This window comes from Pipistrellus hanaki (assembly GCF_964339955.1).
Source record: "Pipistrellus hanaki genome assembly, chromosome: 4".
NCBI classification, from domain to species: Eukaryota; Metazoa; Chordata; class Mammalia; order Chiroptera; family Vespertilionidae; genus Pipistrellus; species Pipistrellus hanaki.
In genome coordinates, this window is record NC_140506.1 from 92,802,598 (window position 1) to 92,824,418 (window position 21,821).

Below are 21,821 nucleotides of genomic sequence, written 5' to 3' on the forward strand. Positions count from 1 at the left end.
TATTTCCTCCCGGTCCAAGATCAAGGTGTCAGCAGGCTGGTTCCTCCTGAGGCCTCGGCTGGGAGGTGGCTGTCTCCCCGCCGTGTCCTCACACGGCCTTGCCGGTGCGTGTCCGTGTCCTGGTCTCCCAAAGACGCCAGTCACAGCGGGTGAGGACTCACCCTACCAACTTCACTTCACCCTCATGGCCTCCTTAAACACCGCCCCCAGTCTCCAAAGGCAGTCACGTTCTGAGGAGCGGGGGAGTTAGGGCTTCAGCTTAGGACTTTGGGGGTACATGCTTGGCCCATCAGAGCTTCTGTATCTGGCAATTGCCCAGGTGCCAGTAAAAATGAGACACCCCCCAACCCCCCCAGGAGCTCAGAGCTTAAAAACACCCTAGGTTCATTGTCCCCTTGACCCCATGGGAGGGGCAACAACTCTCTCCTTCATTTCCCAGGACCCAGGGCAGGGCATGCAGACGGGCACACAGTTCTATAACCAGGGGGAGGCGTGGAGGAAACACACCTGCTGTGCGGGAGTCTTGGGTCTAGGCCCCTGGGAACCCCGAGGGGCACATAGGCCTGAAGGGTGGTGGGGAGAGGCTGGGAGAGGGCTTTTAACTCACTCTCCCACCCCCAGGACTCCTGGTGCCGTACACAGGCCAGACGCATCATCTCTTCTGGCCTCAGTTTCCCCATCTGTAAAATGGGAGGGTGGGGTGGGAACCTGGTGGAGGAGAGCAATGGGGGGGGGGGGAGGAACATTTGTAATAATATGAACAATAAAAACTTATTAAATAAAATAAAATAAAATAAAATGGGTGCCACCGAGTCCCCACCTGGCGGCCATGTATGTGAGTTTCCTTTCCATGGCAGCCATTATTACGACCAGCAGCATCATAGTCAGAAAATCACACCATGGAGCAAAGGTGGGCAAAGAGCACACAGCCCTTTGCCAGAGACAGCACCCAGACAGGCCCGAGCACCTCATGCCCCAGACACCTCTTCTCTCCCACCCCCCACGAAGGGCCACCCCGGCTGCTGTGTCCATGGCCCCCGTGCCCACCCCCTGCCGCCGCCAGGCCCTGGCTCTGAACTCCCTGGGCCCAGTTGGGGGTTGGCTTCAAAGGATCCTGCCTGAGATGCCACAGTCTCTGCGGGCATCAGGGGCCCCTGCCCAGGGCTGGCGCCATGCTGGGGGACCAGGTCCACCGGCCTTTGGAGAAATGGCGGGGCAGCCCGGCCCTGCCCGTTAATGAGGCCTGACGGCCAGCGGGGAATGAAAGGGGTATTGTGCCAGGGAGCCTTCCCCAGAGGGCTGTTTGCCTTGTCCGGCAGCCAGGTGCTACCGTCTGGGGGACGGCAGGGCGTATGGGACTCTGGGCAGCCAGTGACCACTCTAGCCCCTTCTGGGACCACAGCTGGGCTCCCAGCCCAGCCAGGCACAGTGAAGGGCGCCTCCCAGATGTCAGCCAGGGGCAGAACTTTCCATAAAGCCTGCTCTTTTCTCTGAGCGCGGTGTGTGACTGGGGATGGGGGCGGAGGGCTGTGTATGAGTATGGGCTGAGTGTATCTGTGGGGTCACCAGGTATGCACACAACACGTGGGCCCTGGATGTGGGGAGCCAAAGGGGTGCTGGGGATCCAGCTTCAGTCCCTCGTTCTGCGCTGGGGTCCTTGGCTCCAGCAGGGTCCCCAGGAGGCTCGCTAGGCCACGTCGATGCTTCAGGAGGCCGCGTGCCCTCCTGCCATCTCGGCAGCATCCTTCTTCCCACTGGCTTCTCCGGGGACGGGTGAAGGCTGTCCCGGCTCCTCACCCCACACCCCCAGCCCAGCCCCGGGCCCTAGACCTCACCCTGCCAGCCCAGCCATGGCAGGGACTTCCATTCCTCCAAACTCAAATCTTGCCCCTGACCTGGAGGCCAACCCTGTGTCCGCTGCCCGCCTCCCGCACTGATTGGATGGACGCCAGCCACCGGGCCCTCCCATGTGCCTCCCGCCTTCCCGGCCCTCGGGACTCCACGTTGATCCTCCAGCTTCTTCGAAAAGGTCAGCTTTTAAGCGACCACATGCAAATGGTCTGGATGAGTCACCGCCAACCTGAGTCATCCTGACGGCTGCGACTCTTTCTGTTTTAATTTCTTTTCTTTACTGAGGTGGGAGTCACATAACAGAAAAGTAACCAAATTAAAGAGCACGATTCTGTGGCATTTGGTTCATTCACAGCGGGGGCGGGGCCATCACTTCTATCCCATCCTGGAACACTTTCTTCATCCTGACAGAAAACCCTATACCCCCCACCAGTCCCCTCCTCCCTGCAGCCCCAGGCAGCCTCACATCTGCTTTCTGTGACAGTGGATCTGCCTGTTCTAGACACTCCCTATGTTTTGTTTTTTGTTTTTAAATATATTTTATTGATTTTTTTACAGAGAGGAAGAGAGAGGGATAGAGAGTTAGAAACATCGATGAGAGAGAATCATGGATCAGCTGCCTCTTGCACAACCCCTACTGGGGATGTGCCCGCAACCAAGGTACATGCCCTTGACCGGAACCTATCCTGGAACCCTTCAGTCCGCAGGCCGACACTCTATCCACTGAGCCAAACCGGTTTCGGCTAGACACTCCCTATGAACGGGATATACTCTGTGGCCTTCTGTGATGGGCTTCTCTCCCTGAGCATGGCATCGCCAAGGTTCACCCACCTCCGAGCTGTGTCAGCGTTTCGCCGCTTCTCATGACTGAGTAATAGTCCACTGTGTGGATGGACCGCACTCGTCTGCCCTTCAGCCTGACCCTGTCACTCTGTTCTCCCAGGGACAGAGCGAGCCCTCCTCAGCCTCCCTGCTTACTCCCAGCCCATCCATCCGGCCACCGCACACTCGGGTACCAATTTGCAGTGGTTCCTCCTGGAGGGGTCACAGGGAAGCCAGGGGCCAGGACGATCCAAGGACAGTTTGGATGTCACTAAATTTTTTAAATGCTTATTTTTTATTGCTCTCAGAGAGGAAGGGAGAGGGAGAGAGAGAGATAGAAACATCAGTGATACGAGAGAATCATTGATCAGCTGCCTCCTGCACACCCCCGACTGGGGATCAAGCCTGAAACCCAGGTACGTGCTCTGACTGGGAATGGAACCGTGACCTCCTAGGTCACAGGTCGATGCTCAACCCCTGAGCCACGCCAGGGAGGCTGGATGCTACTAATTTTCAACAGCCCAGGTGCGGTGTGCCAGGCAGGGGCCTGGGGGCTTGTACCAGCTGCCGCTCTGTGCAGAGACATTGATTTCCTGTTCACGGAGATCACTGGTGTCTACTGTCCCTTCTGAGGGCAGCCCCCGTCACTCGGAAAGCAGGCTCTAGCCTGGCGTCAGGGGCTGCTGTGTCCTGTAACCTGATCGCCGGAGCCTTGTTGGAGGTGAGGAGTGGCCTCCCAGCCGGGCAGAGAGACAGGCAGAGACAGGGGGGGCATGGCCCCAGCCCGCCCCAGCACCCGCCAGCCCCAGCGGCCTCTGCCCACTCTCCGTTACCGGCTTCCAACTGATTTTCCTGCTGGCATTTTGGGGAAAGCAAATCCCTGGAGGGGCAGATGGCATCTGTCCAAATGAGCCTGCTTTAAAACACTTCGGAAAGCTCCGGGAGAGAAAATATGGTTTTGATTTTCTGGAGCAGGCCTAGGCCCCCGGCCCAGCCCACATGGCCTGAGAGCCAGTCTCCCCGATTCGCACCCAGACACAGAGCCAGGGAGCACGTGGTGGAGGAGCCAGCCAGGCGGAGCTGCTGACAAGTGCCTCCGGCTCCTGTCTGAGGGTGCTGCCCCCTGCGGCCCTGGCCTCCCCTGGCCTTGGACAGAGCCAGCCGTCTGAGCTCAGGCCACTTGTCAAGGTCACTAAGAGACTTGGGCAGGGGGGGAAGTGAATCCCATGGGACTTCAGGAGCCATGTCAGCCCCCCTGGGAGTCACAGCTGCCCTTTCTCAATCCCTGTGGCCGGGCCTCCAGGGAGCATGGCCCATTGCTGGTCTCGTCTCAGATCAGAAGTGCCGGTCATGCCTACCTCTGCCAGGGTTCCGAAGCCCACAGGCAGCAGGGAGGGTCCATGGCAAGCAGTCCCTGGGGCTCCTGCTGACTCTCCCAGACCAGGCTCGCCAAAGCCCTGGGGAGCACATCGAGGAGACCTGCGACCTCCTGAGTCTGGGGTCACAGAGAAAGGGCCTCCTGCTCCTGGGGGTCCCTGAAGGTCTGCACCCCTCCCTGCCCCACCCCACTGTCTGGAGGACAGCCCAGGAAGTCTCACGGTCTCTGACACCTTATAACCCAGGAGGCCCCAGTCCCCATGGGCAGAATCCCAACCAGCAGAGAGTCTAAGAGATATCACGTGGGACCCTGGCAAGTCCCCCGTGCTCAGCCTGAGGCCTGGGCCAGGGTATGACTGGGTGGCCCCACCCAGAGTCCCCAGTCACCCTTCTGTTGCTTGAAGCCAACCAGCTGGTCAAGGGCACTGTTGGGTAGACCCATGTGCCTGGCAGGAGGCGCTGGGGTGGACAATTAGCAGGGTGGGCCTGCTGCCACCCTCTCGGGGCTCACGGTGTATGGGCTGGGATGGCTAGGACACCTACAGTCCCACCCATTGTGGTGACTGCCAATAGTGGCCTAGGCTTTAGGAAAAAACAATCAGATGGGCTCATTGTGCAGGGAAGCCCAGGAAGGCTTCTTGGAGGAGGTGGCACATGAGCTGAGGGTAAGAGGCTGGGAAGGCATGCTCGGGACCAAGGATACCCTGGGACGTGAGGCGGTGGATACCACCTGCCCCTTCTCCCAGGAAGAGAGATGCCCCTTTACAGCAGCAACTTCCAGGGGGCCACTCTCTGCCCTCCCCACACTGGAGACCACCCATGATCCACTCCAGCCCCACCCGGCCTCATGGGAAGAGGCAAGTGCCCTGCTCACTTGCTCTACCCACGCCAGCCGGTGTCCTTCTTGCCTTTTGTCTCTCTTTTCTGTCTTGGGTGCAGAGAGCTGAGTGCTGCCCTCACCATCCTGGGCCTCCCAACCAGCCAGACTCAATTACCTCCTTAGTATTCTCCTACCTGGCCCTCTCCTCTACCTGCTCCCCCAGAGCTCTGGTCCAGGGGGTCCCAGCTTCTCCCAGGGGCGTCTCCTTAGAGAACCGCCCATTGGCACCCACAGTGCCCTGCCGCCCGCAGGGCACCACCCAGGAGCGAGGGAGCCAGTACCCATGTCAGGTAGCGCATTGCTTCCAACTGCTGCAAGGAGCCCCAGATTCCCCCCAGGGGGCCCCGAACTCCCCAGGGCTCCAGAGCTCAGAGCCTCCTGTGTGGCCTCTGAGGGGCAGGGTCTCTGGGTAATACCCGAGGGGCTGGCAGGCACCATTTCGTGACATCTTCCACGGGAGTCACCCCAGCCTCAGAGCAGGGACCCAGCACTCAGCACTTCATCCTGTTGCTGAGGCTCAAGACCCGGCCTCTTCACATTCACACTGAGCCCCGGCCGCTCCCTGGGAACGCTGCCCCTCCTTTTGGATTGCCTCCCTAGCCCCTCTGAGGGCCCCAGGCAGGCTGCACCCAGGTACCCATTTCCCAGATGAGTAAGCCACGCCTGAGCCCCCCCCTGGTGTGCCCAGCGGAGTGTGGCCAGCAGGAGCCATGGACGCTGCCTCTGGCCGGGGCCCTCCACCTCCCCACTCTGCAGCAGGGGAGCCAAGGCCGGGGGGCTGCACAGAGCCTTTTTCAGACCAGCTTCAGGGACTCGGAACACAGAAGGACTCTGGTTGGGGACTCTCCTTGGGGACTCTCCAGGGCCTTCATGCAAATGAGCCTCCGCTGGGGCTGTTCTGCAAAAAGCAGGGAGCAGACACGCCCACGCTCCGGATCTGCTGCGCCCTACCGCCCACGGGCCCTGTGGAATTAGCTCGCAAATGGGAGGAACAGGTGATGGGCACCCTCAAGAAGGGAGTCAGCCGCCCACCTCCCGCTGGGGGGTGCGGAATGGGAGGCGGGAGCCAGGATCCTGCGACCCCGTTATAGATGGAGATGCGATTTGTCTCTTTTCCAAAGCCACCCCGCTGCCTGTATCTCTGCTCTGTAAGAAACCGCCTTTCCTGCCAGATGAGAGCAGGACACCCACCTCCCAGCAGCTCCAGCGCGTCTTCCTCCAGCCACCGCGTCCGCTGCCTCCCGGCCCTGCTTGCATTCCTGAAACCATGAGAACCCCACTCATCGCGGCTGGCTGAGCCTGGGACATCCATTTGCCCGCAGCGGGGCTGGGGCTGGTGTCCACGGGAGGAAATGCTCCAGCCAGCGCTTCCTGCTCAGGTGGCCTGGCGCCCCGGCAGCTCCCACCGCCTGGCAGTCACGGCGGCAGGGCCCAGGCCAGGCTTGGCATCCAAATCCTAAGCTACGCACCTGCCCGCAGGCATCTGTTCCCTGACACTGTTCTTGGGGAGATGGGCGTGTTCTTCCCATTTCACAGATGGACCACTGAAGTCAGAGAGGCCAGCAACGTGTCCACGTCCATGCCCCCTGGGGGACCCATGTTCTGAGACACCAGGCACCAGGCCTCAGGGAGAATTATTCCCTGCCTTGACACCCCTCTCTCTGTTGGGAAAAGCTAGGAGCCTCAGGTCTCTAGAGTCAGGGTCACCGGGGCCCTTTATCCTCCTCTGTGCCCCGCCTCCTTTAGTGAACAAGTTGCTCAGAGGGCCGAGTGACCCCAGGATGGGAGGGAGAAGGGAAGGGATAATACCCTGTGTGTCCAGGCCTGCCTTAGCCGCACACCTGTGTCTGAGAAGGGACACACACACAGCTGTCAGATGACGAGTTGCAAAAGCATGGACCGTGCTCCCCCGTGGTGTCTGGATGCCCCGCCACCTGACAGGACACTTGTTATCCGGAAACAGGTGTGCTTTCTTCTCCATGCATCCCTGACTTGGGGTGGAGCCTCCAGGAGGGGCACCCAGCCCTTGCCCTCTGCCTACAGGATGGGTGGTCCTCTGCCAGAGCAGTCCAGTCCTTAGGGGGCTTGCAGAGGCCCAGAAGCAATGCCTGGGACACAGCCTTGCCACCCAGCCCGGGTTCGAGCCCAGGAACAGGCTCTGCAAGGTGTTCCAATGGTGGTGTCATCTGTCCCTCAACATCCAGCCCAGCAAGGGCTGGTGACTGACTAGTGGACACACCCAGTGCAGGGGAGACCCCTCTCCCAAACCTGCCTGGGGTTTCTCTCTCTCTCTTTCTCTCTATCTCTCTCTCTCTCTCTCTCTCACACACACACACACACACACACACACACACACACACAAGCCAGTCCCTGAGACAGCACCCACAGGAGAGAACCAGGGAGCCAGGGGCTCCAGGCCTTTTTCAAATCCAGCCCCCGGGGCACTGCAGGTCATGGGGATGGACAGGCTGAGCCTCCCACTGTCCAGAGCTGTAGGTAGTGGGCCCCACGATGCACTCCCAGTTCGCAGGCTCTCTGATCTTGCTCTCCCCAGAGGAGTTCAGTTCCTCTGAGTGGGAGAACCGGATCTGTGGGTGGCACTTTTTTCCCCGGTGAAGTCTAAGTAACCATGACAGCAGAAGCTAAGGAGGGTGGGCCTAGCTCTGAGAAGTTCCTTCTAAGTCTTCAAATTCCTCTCCACTTCCCTCCTTTCCCGTCCCCCCTCCCCTCTCCTCCCCTGCTGTCCTCTTTTCTCTCTTTTTGTCTCCTCTCCTCTCCTCACCTATCTCTTATTTCCTCTCCTCTCCATCTCCTTCCTCCTCTTTCTCCACCTCCTTTCCCCCTCCCCCTCGCCCTCCCCCGTCCTCTGCTCCTCGCAGTGTGGGGAGCACTCCCACTGCCGGCCTCCCTCTGTCCCCTGAGCTGGGAGCGGGCGTCCCGGGGTCAGAGCCCTTACCCAGAGTCGCCTCTGCACCTAAATATTTACTTCTGTGTCTGCCCACAAAAATTAATGCCCCGATTTTGTCGGGCGATTCCCACTGCCCACTTTGCCTTTGGAAAGTCATGCTGGCACTGGTTCGCTCCGGCTGGCCACAGTGTCAGTGCCCACAATGCCCGCACAGAGGCCTCTGGTTGCGCATACAAAGCACCCAGCCAGCCATTATCATTCCGGAGCTGAAATCCACCCCAGCGTGCATCTCATCGGTCATTCAGCAGCCCTTAATGACTTGTCAGTTCCTTGCCCTGCCATTTTCTGTCTAATTAATTCTTTTATTGTGCACCGGATAAAGAAAGACAAAGGCCTCCCGGCAATAATGATTCATTAAAATGCAGCGCCTTCCCTGAAGCTCTTGGCCCCGTACCAGCCTGGCTGTTCTGCCCCACCAGGCCTCGCGCCCCTTAACCCTTTGCAGGATCCTGGCTTGGGGTGCCAGCCTGCCTGGGCCTCTGGGGAGCGGGGAGCGGGGCTCCTCAGCTGCTGGTGTGCAGGGAAGAACCTGACCTGAGCTGTCAGGGAGCCTTCCAGGACAGCTTCAGCTGGAGGAGCCCAGGTTCTGGCCCCCGCCCTCCGGGACAGACGGGCTGGGGGAACTGGGCTGCTGCTACATGTACATAGGAGCCTGCCCAGTACTGCCTCGCCCGGGGCAGGGGAGGCAGGGAGGCTGCCTGAGCCTCCAACTAGCCATCCTAGGGTCCAGCTGAGGAGGGCCACGCCAACAAGTCACTGTGAGGCTGGGGGAGAAACAGGGAGAGGAGTGAAAGTCCCAGGAGTCCAGGGACGAGTCTGCTAGCAGGATGGCCAGGACAGTGCTTGTCACTTGTGTCCGTATGCTGGCCTTGGCCACACCTGGTTAGCCCTCTGGGCACCTCGGCAAGGCCATTGCCATGCCATGGTCATGGGGGAACTGAGGCACAGAGAGGCCAAACTGGCATGAGGTAGAGCTCCCAGCCACGGGCTCAGTCAGCCTTCTTCCTCTTCCTCCTCCCCTTCTTCTTCTTCTTCTTCTTCTTCTTCTTCTTCTTCTTCTTCTTCTTCTTCTTCTTCTTTAAATAATATATTTTTATTGATTTTTTACAGAGAGGAAGAGAGAGGGATAGAGAGCTAGAAACATGGATGAGAGAGAAACATTGATCAGCTGCCTCTTGCACATCCCCACTGGGGATGTGCCCGCAACCAACGTACATGCCCTTGACAAGAATCTAACCTGGGACCTTTCATTCCGCAGGCAGGCAGCCTTCCTGTGGGGGAGCCGAGGCCATCTCAGTGCAGCGGAAACACCCAGAGGCAGGGATGGGAGAGTTGGCATTGAGGCCTATTTCACTTCTACTTAATTTTCTTACCAGCAGCACACCTCGTTTTGCAAATGAGCAAAAAGAAGTATCGTGCTATTGGAGGTCACGTTGCAGGAGGTGCTGATCTCACTGCAGCCCCCCAGCACCAGGGTGGGGACATTCTCATCTTCCAGGCGGGAACACCAAGCTCCCAGGGGACAGCCAGGTGCCCCAGAGACAGCTGGGAGACACGGCATCCCTCAGCACCAGGCTTGGCCCTTCTCTGCTCCAGGATGGGCCTCGTGTGAAGGTGGGACCCAAGCCCCAGGGCATCTCCCCCTTTTACCCCTTCCCTCCCCGACTCTCCTCCTTTGAAGGCTCCTGCAGCCCCCGTGAGCCCCATCCTGGGAGATGTCATCCGCAGACCTGCTCCCTCCAGGACACAGGAGACTCCCAAAGTGGGCAGAGGGAGACAGGAGGCAGGAGCCTCGGAAACGCAAACAGGGCGATGATGGTCCTCCCTTTCCCCGACGGCTCAGAATGTAGGGGTTCCCAGAGTGACAGGGACCAGGCGCATCCCTGCAGCTCCCAGCATGTCCTGGTGGTCAGGGGGCACAGCCCCTCACCTGCATGGGCCAGCTCAGCCGCCATGTCCTCGGATGGGTCAGGGCTATGGCACAGGCTGCGGGGAGCAGAGCCCTGGTCTGGGGCCGTGTCTGGGGGCACTCTATATCTACACACTCCCTCCCTCTGAATGAGTCCTCGGCCCGAGTGCCTGGTGGGGCAGCCCCGTCTCCTGTCCTCCAGTGAGGATGGGGGATTTGGTGGTGCTGACCGGTGGCCCTGAGGCTGGGTCCTGGCTGGCATGGGTTTCCCATGAAGCCTGGTGGAATGAGCCCATGGAGGCTGCCCACACAGGTGGCAGGGGCTTGTCGGGTGTCTGGGGTTGTCATGTCACCACTGGGAAACTCATCTTCCCCCCCACCCCCCAGTCCCAAAGGACAGCAGCCCCTGCAAACCTGGTCAGCCAGAGACAGGCTTCAGGAAGGTCCTCTGTCCTGGGCCAGACACTGAGGAGGAAAGATTGGGGTCCAGAAACCAGGCCTGTACCCCAAGTCTGTGACACCCATCCTGGGCGCTGTCCTCCGACATGTGGCCTAAAGCAGAAGCAGGTTGTGTGTGTCCCACATCTGACCCCTGGGTCAGGCCTGGTGAGTGGGGGCGGCAGGCCTCTCCCCAAGTGGACAGTCACTTGGCCCCAAGCTGACACCCAAACAGAAAATCCACTCCTGACGCCGGTCCTGCCCCAGGAAGGGCAATGGTGCCGGGGCCAGAAGGGGCTTTTCTGGTCTATCAGCGCCGGGCTGCTCATCAATGCCATTTCCCCTTTCTCTCTGAACAGGGCATTCTCTTCGGCTGAGGTCGGAGGCAGCACACTCTCTCCTGGATGAGGGATGAGGAAATGAAAATTGAGGAACTTTCCCACTAGCCCATCCCTGGGATGGGCTGCTCTGAGTGAGAACAGGGCTGTGCACAAGTTTGGGCAAACACCCCGTGGACTTGGGGCAAAGCAAGGCCAGGGCCGGGCTGGCCTTGTCACCAGCCAACCAGCCAGGAGCTCCTGAAACACCCTCACCAGCCAGAGGGCCAGGGCAGTCGCTTCACAGAGGCCCTGACTCCCAGGGCATCCACCTCAGCTCCCTTAGTGTCACTGCGGGAGACAGAGACCCCACGATCGATCGATCGATCGCAGGGCCCGAGAATGCTCCTAGAGAGGAGCCGGCAGCGGGGCCTCCGGGGAGGGGAGGGAGCCTGGGGCAGGCAGGGCAGAGTGCAGGGCATCTCGTCTTCACGGGCAGACGCGGGCATGGCCTCCCCGGGATGAGGTGACTGTCCTTCCTCTCCCTGAGGCGCCGTGAGCTCAAGGGTAGGGAGCCCGTGGAAACTCATGCAGGACCCCGCGCCACGAGGCTTCTACACCAAGGCAGGTTGTGGGGAAGGAGGGCCAGGCCCCCAGGAGTTAACACACAGGAGCCCTGCCAAGTCCAAACAAAACGGCAGAGGGTTCAGCCTGGCAAGGCCTGAGCGAATGCGGGGCGGCAGAGGGGCGGCCTCGTTCGCCTATCAGCGAGCTGGGGGCCGGGTCTCCTCCCTTTGGGGTGTCAATGGGAGGACTCCGAGGGCCATATGGGCCCGGACAGCCCTTGGCTGGACACGGGACGAGCTGGGCCAGTTCCATGCAGGCAGAGGGCTGTGGAAATCCACGGAGCCTGGCTTTTTGCAGCCCCCTCCCGCACCCCACCTTGCCCCAGAGGCTTGGCACGCCCCTGACCACACCAACCCTCGTAAACCCGGACGGTTCTTCCCAAACACTGCTTTTGGCAGGCCCTGGACATGGCTCCCCAGCATGGGGCGAGGGACGTGCCCTGGACTGCAGCCACACAGGCGGCTAGGCAGGCAAGGGAGAGGGGTGAGTGCCCCCCTACCTGGGCTACCCCATTAAAATTGCAAAGGCAGCTGCCTCATGGATCTAGATTCTCATGAGAAGCATAATCTTCCTCTTCCAGCCCCCCTGCCCCCAGCCCCGAGAGGCCCCCCGAACCAGCCTCGTGTGCCGGGGAGGCCCAGCCAGGGGGCGAGGCTGCCCCTTGCTCGCTGTCACTCCCCACAACCGTTTCTCCCTAGAAACACTTTCCGCCAACCAGACAACCCTGCCTGGCTCCTGCAGGGCGGCTTTTATCCCGCTCCCAGCCTGGCTCCATGCCAGCGCCCGAAAAAATGCCGTCAGCCACCCAGAAACCCACTCTGGGATTTGCCTGGGAGGAAACCGCAGTCCCTGAATCTGGCCCATCTGGACCCGCTTTGCCTACTGAGGAGGTCCCCTAGGAAGGAAGATGCGTCGCCAGCTTCCTGGAGGTTTCTGAGATTTGTCATGTTCCATTTCAGACACAGTGCCCAAAAGGGAGGGTGGTCTCGTCGCCGCCCACCCCCCTCACCCCCGCCCCCGGGATGGAGACGGGTCTCCGCCTTGGGTTGTGGTCTGGCTGGGTCCAGGAGCTCTGGTTGCCCGCGTCCTCCGAGGCACAAAGAGCCCCCCTCTGCCCTGGCCAAGTGCCTTCAAAACGGGGCCGAGCAGGGCCTGGGACCCCCACGTCCCCAGGTTTAGAGAAAGCAACAAACAATGCAGCCCATGTAGATAGAAAGCATTTTTTTTTTTAATTTTATCAAATCAATCTGTACAAAAGTTAGCATGGCTTGGTCAGAAAGTAGTGAGACACCACAGCAGGTAAGTGAGAGCGAAAAGTCCAAACTCAACACTGGAAAATAGATTGCATAAAAAATGAGTCTGTTGTAGTTTCCCACCCCCACCCACAGAAAGAGATATGCAAAAAAAGACTTCTCTAGAAAAAGGTAGGAAAGTAGAAAAAGTAAAAAGAAGCAACTTCTTTGCTGTATTTAAATTTACAAAGTTTAAAGGCACGAGTTTCCATAAAATTGGCAGTTATCATAGCTCAGCGTACAGCGGAAGCAGTACAGGTAAGTCAGGTATTATTCAGCTAAAATGAAGAATCTAAAAAACGCTTAGTGAAGAAGGTTTTAGTTTCACAGCTTGGAGGTGGCGCCTGGTTCCTAAGAGCCAAGATTAACGTTTCTGAAGCCACCACATCCCAGGAAATTCCCGTCTCTACCACTTAGCATGGTTGCGGGCAGGGATGAAACGCAATGATGTCCCTGCCTTCTAACTCTCAAATTAACACCCGGTGCCGGGAGCACCCCAACCTGATCAGAGACACAACAAGGCAAATTCCTCCTCCCCCACAGTCCCAGCAGCCTCCAGGAAGCCTGGGCCCCGATCCAGGGTCCCGACCCCACCTGCCCTCCTGGCCCAAGTCCTCAGCTCCCAGGCTTCCATTTTATCTTAAGTTCTACTATCTGCACAAATTACTTCATTAATTAAAGATAAAATAATACAGGACATAAATACATCTTAACAGCTTTCAGAACAAATCAAACACGTTTGAGCTTCTTCAAGAATTAAAATTTTAAAAATAAAATAAAAAGAGAGAGAAGTGTTAATCACAGCCAAACCTTCCTCAGAAGAGCCCTAACTACAAGGAACACCTCGGATCTAGCAAGCTGGTCCCGAGAGATGCTCCTGCAGACACTTCCCGCCCAGGTGCTCCTGGGGATGCATCCCTACCGAGCCGCTCCTGCGAACGCATCCCCACCAAGGCTGTGGATGTGCCCTCTCGCCGCGGAAACGGCATCCATTGGTCCTGGGGGTTCTTGGTGCTGAGACTGGCCAGGACCTCAGAATGAAGGGGGCCTGGAGACCCGGTGCCTCTTCCCTCCTTTTGTCCCTTGTACTGCGGCTCCATTTTGCATCCGTCTCGATGCGAAGCTAAGGCGGCGCTGGTGTCTGCGCAGAAGAGGGACCCAATGGCCATCCTTCATGTCAAAGCTGCCAGTCACCACAGAGAGGGAGGAGGAAAAGAGGGCTTTGTCCGTTAACGGGTTTTGGAGATCTGGAAGCAAAGCAAAGGGACTCGGTTGGTTTCCTGCACACGTCAGCAGGCACTTGATAGAGCCGGGCACACACGGCTGCCTCTTCTCACCTCGCTGGCCAACACCTCCAGGGAGACCTCAGAGGCTCTGTCTTTTCAGATAAAGGTTCTCCTCTGCCCATGCCAGCCCCCTCCACTCAACCACGGTGCCTTCAGGGTCTGGTCAGGGTGGTATACACGGGCTGGTCCCAGTTACTGGGGGGGCTGTGGGCAGGCGGCACAGAGAGGCTGCTGAGCAGCGGTGAGGTGTAGGGCCGGCGGGACGAGTGGAAGTAGGGATACTGGTAGAGGCTGGACGGGTAGCCAGCGTACGGGTTGTAGTAGTTGGGGGCCTGCAGGTCGGTGTAGTCACACTGCGAGCTGGTGAAGGAGCTGGCCGCCGCGGCGGAAGCGGCCGTGGTGACGTTGGCCTGGGCGCTGTAGGAGCTGTAGTCGGTACGGCCTGGAGAGCCGTGGGCCTGGTCGCCGTAGTGGCCGGGGCTCAGCTGCTCCGTCTTGATGTGGGGCCGAGGGGGGCCTGCTTCGGTGGGTGACGCAGAGGCCGAGGGGGCTCCCTTGTGGGCCCACACGGGGGACGCTCCGATGCCCGCGGACCCAGAGTGTGAGTAGGAGGCACCCCCGTAAGAGCCGGAGGTGGAAGGCTGGCCCGGCTCCGTGGGCAGGGCCGAGTGGCCGTTGAGGGGCAGGTACTGGTCAAACTCGTGGACGTCGAAGGTGTCCATGTTGCCGATGACCTCGCTGCTCAGCTCTGAGATGTCCACGTTGCTGAAGTCGATGTTCTGGCGCCCGCTGTCCACCAGGCGGCGGCCTTCCAGCTTCAGCTCTTGCTTGCCCCCTTGGTGCAGGTCCGTCTTGGGGGTGGTAGGTGGGGTGGGTGGCCCGTGGGTCTGCCCTAGGGTCAGAACACATTGCAGGGATGAATGCCCCTTCTGTGGGGGTGGGGGTGGGGCCGGCGGGGCCGGCAGGCTGGCGACATGCACACGGGAGGAAAACCAGCCCGCTAACAGCCGCAGGTAGGAATCAACAGCTTTTTGTTCCTGTACATTTCCCAGAAATTCCAGCAAAACCAGACCCAGACCTCACTCCTCGCCTGAGAAAATTCCATTCAGCGCTGCTCCACGGAAAGACCTGGGGCCAAGGAGGCCCCGCTGTGAATGCCACAGTGAAGAGAGCAGAGATAACCACGTTTAGGACGCTCTCAAGGAGCGCCCAGCCCGGGCACACGATAGCTACACAACCCACACAAGACCCGTTCACAGCGTTAGCCAGCTCCGGGGCCGAGACTGCACCCTGGTCAGAGGGGTCCTGAAGCTGGGCTGTTGCCCACCATGCTGGCAGCAGGAGTGAGTCCTGAGTCAGAACCAGCACAAAGGCCAAGGGAGGCAAAGATGCCCTCGGTTAGGACAGAAACCCTGTGTCCCAGGGTGCCAACCGGGCAACCTGTGAGACCCTCCAAGCTCAGAGGGCTAAGCAGAGTGCCCACTCACCCTCAGAGCATGCACGGGAAGCAGCTGGGAGCTTTTGGGGGGTACCCAGGGAAGGCATGGCCCTCTTTGTGGGGAGTGAGCCCCCGTTTCCCGCCCCCACTGCCCATCTCTACCATGTCCAGAAACCCCACTTCTCCCACTGGCCATTCTCAGACACCGGGGGCCCCAGGAGCCAACCTGTATGGTCACCATGGTGGTGTGCGTCGCCCAGGCCCGCGTCAGTCTTGTACATGGCACCGCCGGGGTGGTGGCCCAGTTCGGCGCCCGAGTCCGAGTCACTCTGACCTGTCTTGACGCTCTTCCTCCGGCGCGGCTGGTACTTGTAATCGGGGTGGTCCTTCTTGTGCTGAACCCGCAGCCGCTCTGCCTCCTCCACAAAGGGGCGCTTCTCACTCTCACTCAGCAGGCTGCGGAGCCAAGGGCACAATCAGGATGGCAAGGGCGTCCAAGCCAGCTCCGGCGTCCGCACTGCCTGGGGGCTGGACGGTGCCCAGAGGAAGGACAAGAAGGGGACCAGGAGGACCCTGACCAGGAGAGCATGCATGTACCCGAACCTTGGGGGCCACCAGGCAGTGCTCTGAGCCACGGTGCCTGTTGGTGAGACCTGTGTGCTCCATCAAGTCAAAGAAGGAGTGATAGTAAGAGCCAAATCTCATCTTTCTCCCTCTCTGACTCCCCCAGCTCAGCCTGTGTTTGTCTCCTCCCTTATGGCGCTCAAAGGCGGGCGGGGGAAGAAGGAGGGCAGGACCCAGCGGGGCATAAGCTATGGACAAAGTGAGCTTCCCCGGATCTGAGGTGGGACTTCTCAGGCAGCCGGGAGTCTCAGACCTCCAGAAACTCTGACAAAGTTCAGTGGTTCTCCATGAGGCTCAAGACACACACTGGCCTCTCAGACTCTTCCAGAAGCTCACTTCTAATGGCCTACAGACGGGGCTTTGGGGCACAGAGGTACAAGTCCACAATGCCTTCCACACACAGACAGATACAGGAGCACAGACGATAAGCATGCAAACTCTGCTCGCCCACTCATGAGGTGACGCGCAGAGAACAGTGAACTGGTGCCCTGAGCCCAAAGCCATCGTTTTAACGCCAGGCAGAGCGAGTTTGGTGGGGTGGGCTGTCCCGAGCAGCAACTTTGTCCCTGCTGCCGTCCAACTTCCTACAAAAGCCACCAGCCTGGCCGTGCCAAAGTGTGCAGCTGTGTGGGGAAGGTGCCAGCGGAGCAGATCTCCCTCTGCCCTTTCCGAGGAGTGGCACCTCCAGACACAGCACGCCGCATGCCACCGTGCCCCGCTCCCAGGCGGAGGCAACCTTTCCTGGGGTAGGAACAGACATGCAGGCTCTGAGGCCACCTACCCCACCCCCCACCCCAACTCTGCATGCCGGCCACCACCTTAGGCAGGCTACTCGCATCCCAGGTCCCAGGAATGTGGCAAAGATGCCACACTCCTGCTGCTGCTGCCTTCTGTGGGCCTGGTCCCTGCTGGCCAGAGGGTGTTTTTCCACTGGGGCTCGCCCTGGGAACAGCCACCGGGAGCAGGGCCGAGGCCGGCCGTAGTGCCACCTTCCCCGAGCCCCCCAGAACTCACTCGCAGCCCCTGCCCCCCGGACTCTGGGGACACTCACCGCCACAGCTTGCCCAGCGTCTTGCTGAGCTCGGCGTTGTGCAGGTGCGGGTACTGGTCGGCCAGCTTGCGGCGTGCCGCCTGCGCCCACACCATGAAGGCGTTCATGGGCCGCTTCACGTGCGGCTTGGCCTTGAGCGCGCCGCCGCCGCCGCCGCGCACGGGCATGGGCACCAGGCTCCAGTCGTAGCCCTTGAGCACCTGCGACACCGCGTCGCGAATGCAAGCCGGGAAGCGGTCGTCCGCCGCCTCGGCCGAGTCGCCCCGGCCGCCGCCCCCCGAGCCCGCCGCGCGGCCCAGGCCCTCGGACCCCGAGGGCGACGGCGGCGCGTCCGAGTCCGAGTCCTCCACGTGCGACATGGAGCTGGCGGTGCCGGACGGGCTGCAGGGCGGCTGGGCGCGGGGCTCGCTCATGTCCAGCATCTGGCCCGCGCGCGGAGGGACGCGCCCCGGGGATGCGCACCGAGTCCGATGCCCGGCTGCGCGGCGGCCGCTGTGGGGCCCGAGGTCCCACCGAGGCAGCCCGACCTGCGCCCACGCCGCCGCCGCCGCAGCCACCCAGACCCTCTCGCCGTCGCCTCTGCCGCCGGAGCTCAGTCCCCGCGAAGACACCGCAACAAGTTTCTTTAAGCAGCGATCGCGAGGCTCCGCCCCTCCCGCTCCCCATTGGCCGCCCGGCGCGGCCCCGCAGCCCCGTGGGCGGAGCCTGGCCGCCCCCCGCCCCTCCCCCCGCCTTAAAGAAAGAGCCGCGATTCCCGCGGTGCCCCCGCGCGTCCGGCCCGGCGCCGCACCACGTGGGGCCCTGCGTGCCCGCCAGCCGGGACCGGGGCCCGGGCGGGGCACCCTCCCGCCCATTTTCCCCGAACGCCACGGGGCCCCCTCCCCGGAGGAGCAAGTAGGAAAAGGGGGGTCAGAGATGCTCTGCTCCTTCCGAGGGCGCTTAGCGGCGGCTCTGGGGCACCCCACCCCGGCTCCAGGCGCCCAGCCCTGGGTAGCTGGCTCCGAGAGTAGGCGGGTCCTCCGAGCCTCCCCCACCCAGCCGGGTCTTAAGTCCCGACACTTCGTCCGCAGCCCAGAAGCGCCCGAGTCAGCTCGCGGCCCAAGGGGAGGGTCTGCGCGGCCACCTGGCCTCGAAGCCGGGGCTCCCCGCCCCGCAGGGCCGGTGCAACGTGCTGGAGCCTCTGACGCGCGCCCTCCACCCCCACCCCACCCCAGTCTGCGAGCCGGGCACGTCCAGTCCAGGCGCACCCCGGAGCCACGGCTCGGGGTGATCCCAGGCGCCCCGCCCCATCCGGGCTCCAGCTTGGAAGGCGCGGCGGGACCCGGTCCCAGGAGCCAGGGCAGCCCTGTGGGGCGGCGCGCGGGGCGGGGCCTGAGCTGACCCTCGCTGCTGAGTCCCCGGGGCCGGCCGGCGGATGGCGTGGCCGGACGCGGGGGCCCAGGGCCTTCCGGGCGTGACCCGGGGCGGGGGGTGGGGGCGCAGAGGCCGTCCGGCGGCGCGGTCCTGGGTGGTCCCGCGGAGGCGGAGGCCGCCCCGAGCGCCTGGAGGGAAGGGGGTGGGCGCACCCGCCGCGGAGGGGAGGTGGGCGGAGTGAGGGACGCCGGGGTCGGGGAAGGGACATTCCCCCGAGGACGGTGCCGGGCCGCGGCCCCGAGTCCCCGCCCGAGGCCGCTCCCGCGAGTTGGCTTTGGGATTCTTTCGCCAAACCCATCGGGAGGTGACGGACCGGCCTGCAGAGCTTCGCTGTGCAGCCTCCCGGCTGGTGCCTCCGTGCTTGCGGCCCGCGAGCCTCCGTGACCCTGAGCAACGGCGCCAGGCTTGCCAGCTGCCCGTCTCCCTCCCGCCGAGTCGCGGACGCCTGGGCGAGCGGCCGTTGGGACCAGAGGAGCGACGCCGTCTCCCTGGCAGCAGGAGGGGCTGGTCTGTCTTCAGGAAACATTCCAATTGAAAGTTAGCGGGTGGTGCCGAAGCTTCTGACGGCGGTGTGGGTTGCGCTTCTGGCCCTCGCCCTGGCGCAGGAGACCGTGCCCCCAGCAGGTCCACCCGGCCCAGGCCTGCAAATTCTTTCCAAACGGAGACACCGCACTTAGAACTAAGAGCCGGTCACTGTCCCTACCGCCCTTTCCTCCTGGGCCGGCCCCGCCCTGCAGCCTTGCATTCCCTTGCATCTGGAATGCTCCGGCCCAAATCTCCCGCCACCTGCGGGTGACTGGGAGGCTTCTTATATTTGTTCTTGGACTAACCCGCTTGCCAAAGGTCAGTGAGCCCCACTTTCCACCTTGGCAGAAAATGCCCCAGAGTGTGGGGGCGGCAGCAAGCTGAGAGGCCCCCATCTGGTAGCAGGGGGAGAGCTGGCCTCCAGAGTGGCCTGTCCTCTTGCCTCCCTCCCTGCCACCTGCCTCCTTTTGCTGGGTCACCTGCCAAGGAACACCTGCCCCTGCTGGCCAGTAGTGGCTCTCCTTTGGAGGTGGGTTCCCACTCAGCAGTGAAGAGAACACGGTGGGAAGGCCCCATTGGGGGCTGCCAGGGGGGCCTCCACAGGACCCACGCAAGTGGAAGCAGGGTTGGAAGGTAGAGGACATGGAGGACAGACCTGGCCCAAATTGTCCTGTCCCTGGGGAGCAGACCCCACCCCCTTCCTTCACCCACTATGCCCTCTAGCGCCAGATCTGGGTTTTCAAGACGAGCTCTCCCAGGAAAATGAGGCACACAGCCGGCATTGAGGTACCAGGCAAGGCAGCTTCTCCCTGCTCCCCACCGACCCACAGGGGTACCACACAGCCATGCCCAAGTCCCTAAGACACAGGCAGGTGACTTTTGGGGCACTGGGAGGGAGAAAAGGGAGTCCAGTGCTAGACCCGGTTCGCACAGTGGTGTGCCATGTGTGGTCCTAGGCCCTACTGGGCTGCACTGACCAGCCCAGGACTGATGAGGGGCTGCTGGGGGGCAGCCTCTGTGGTATAGGTGCAAGCCATGCTCCAGTGGGTGGGTGGGGAGGGGCAGCTCCCCACCAGGGCTTGGCCCAGGCCACTGCAAGCAAATGCGTGGCACCTCCAAGAGGGTGGCACTTCCAAGAGGGAGCAGTCCCCACACGGTCCAGGATGGGCTGCTGACACGTGGGGCAGCACCCAGGCCGTCTCGAAGGCGTCTGAGCTTGCCGTGTACCTCCCAGCCTCAGCTCCCATTGGTGCTGGCCTTGGTTCATGTCTTCAGGCGCTAGGCAGACCCTGAGCGGACACCAGGACGTGGCCTTGGAGAATGAGCTGGTTGCAGTTGGTTCTTGTGTTCACCGGAATTGATGAGGCCCTGCTTTGTGCCAGGGGCTTTTCTGGACAACGAAGCACAGAACCGCACTGCACTGACGTTGAGGAGGTGGCCAACAGCAGGCACACCAAGAGGCTGAGACACGCCACATGGGGCGGGGGTCTAGAAAGGCGGCTTTGAGGAAGTGACAGTTAGCTAAGACCTGAAGCTGCCAATCTCAGAGAGAGCAGGAAGAGCACGCCCAGGGTGGGGATGGGCTGTGTGCAAAGGCCCCGAGGCAGCAGGAAGCACAGGGCATCCGAGAATAGTGAGGTCAAGGTGACTTAAAGCTTGATGGACAACTCTTTTTTTTTTTTTTTTTAATAGTTTATTGATTTTTTACAGAGAGGAAGAGAGAGGGATAGAGAGTCAGAAACATCGATTAGAGAGAGAATCATCGATCAGTTGCCTCCTGCACACCCCCCACTGGGGATGTGCCCACAACCAAGGTACATGCCCTTGACCGGAATCGAATCTGGGACCTTTCAGTCCGCAGGCCAAGGCTCTATCCACTGAGCCAAACCGGTTTTGGCTTGATGGACAACTCTTTGAACCCTGTCTCAGTCTGCCTTCTGGCCTCCCCTCCCCTCAGCTTTTCCTTCCTGCCCCCACCTGCCCCAATTCACTTGACTTCACCTTCATTTCGGGGGCTTTGTGGTTCCAGGGAAATAATCTGATTGGCAAAGTCTGGACCGTCAGCCCTGGGGTGTGGGAGAGCTGATGTATGTACCCATATCCTTTGGCGCAGGTCCCGGGACACCTGCACAGAGGAGGTATGGACTGGTAGGTACCCCCTACACATATGAGACCAGAAGCCTGGCCAGTCTTGACCTGGAGAGCTCTAGGAAACCTCTTCCAGGCACAGAGACCCCCAGGGGGCAGCCGGCCTAGGAAGCCCGCCCGTGCTGAGCACCGGCCAGGCTGAGTGCAAGGAAGGGGCTGCTGAGGGCTAAATGCCAAGTGGAGGAGGGCGCCCAGCTATCACCCTTGCATTGCCCTGCCCATCCTCTGCCTGGCCCTGGTCTTGGACAGTCAGGGAGGCCATGTTGATAGTATTTACATCTTTAAGAGAAAGGTGTTGAGGGCAGGCCACATGGACCTGTGAGCCCCAAAGCCAGCATGTCCCCTTGTGTCTGCAGCCCTGGCCTGGGCCTGTCTGTGAGCCAGCCAGAGGAGGTTGGCGTCACATCCCAGAAACTCTGGCTTGGCCTCGGAGATTAATTGGTGCTTTTAATTACTGGCCGATCTGCAGAAACCAAACATCCAGGGCTGGGATGGGCTAGTGGCTCTGAGCAGGAGCTCCATCGTGGCAGCCTCATCCTGCCCTACTGCGTCTCCAGGAAGAGGAGAGGGGCTCACAGGAGTCCAGTGTCCTCGGGTAACAGACTCAGATCTCTGGGCCACGCTTTTTGCTGAAGCCCCTCCCGGACTTAGGTTGCCAGCTGGCGTGGAATTTCTGGTTTGGGTTCAAAGCTGGCCCTTTGGTTGGGATGATGTCCATGGAGAGCTGGCTGTGTCCAGTCATCATCCTTCCATACTTCCAGAGGACACTGGAAGATCACGCCGGGATCCCTCCCCTCTCTGCTTGAAGGACCAGGGTGTTCCAGGCCAGCCTGGGATGGGCACTCGTCCCATGCA

General features: G+C 61.0%; 1 protein-coding gene across 1 annotated transcript; it reads right to left on the reverse strand.

Moving 5' to 3' along the window:
- Positions 1 to 12,395: 12,395 nt before the first annotated feature.
- Positions 12,396 to 17,501, reverse strand: SOX8 (SRY-box transcription factor 8). Its single transcript, XM_084881729.1, has 3 exons — positions 16,881 to 17,501; positions 15,432 to 15,661; positions 12,396 to 14,659 (listed from the first exon to the last, which is right to left on the reverse strand). Exons 1-3 carry the CDS (start codon positions 17,300 to 17,302, stop codon positions 13,920 to 13,922), a joined length of 1,392 nt encoding a protein of 463 aa, XP_084737855.1. The 5' UTR covers positions 17,303 to 17,501; the 3' UTR covers positions 12,396 to 13,919.
- Between the last annotated feature and the right edge of the window lie 4,320 nt (positions 17,502 to 21,821).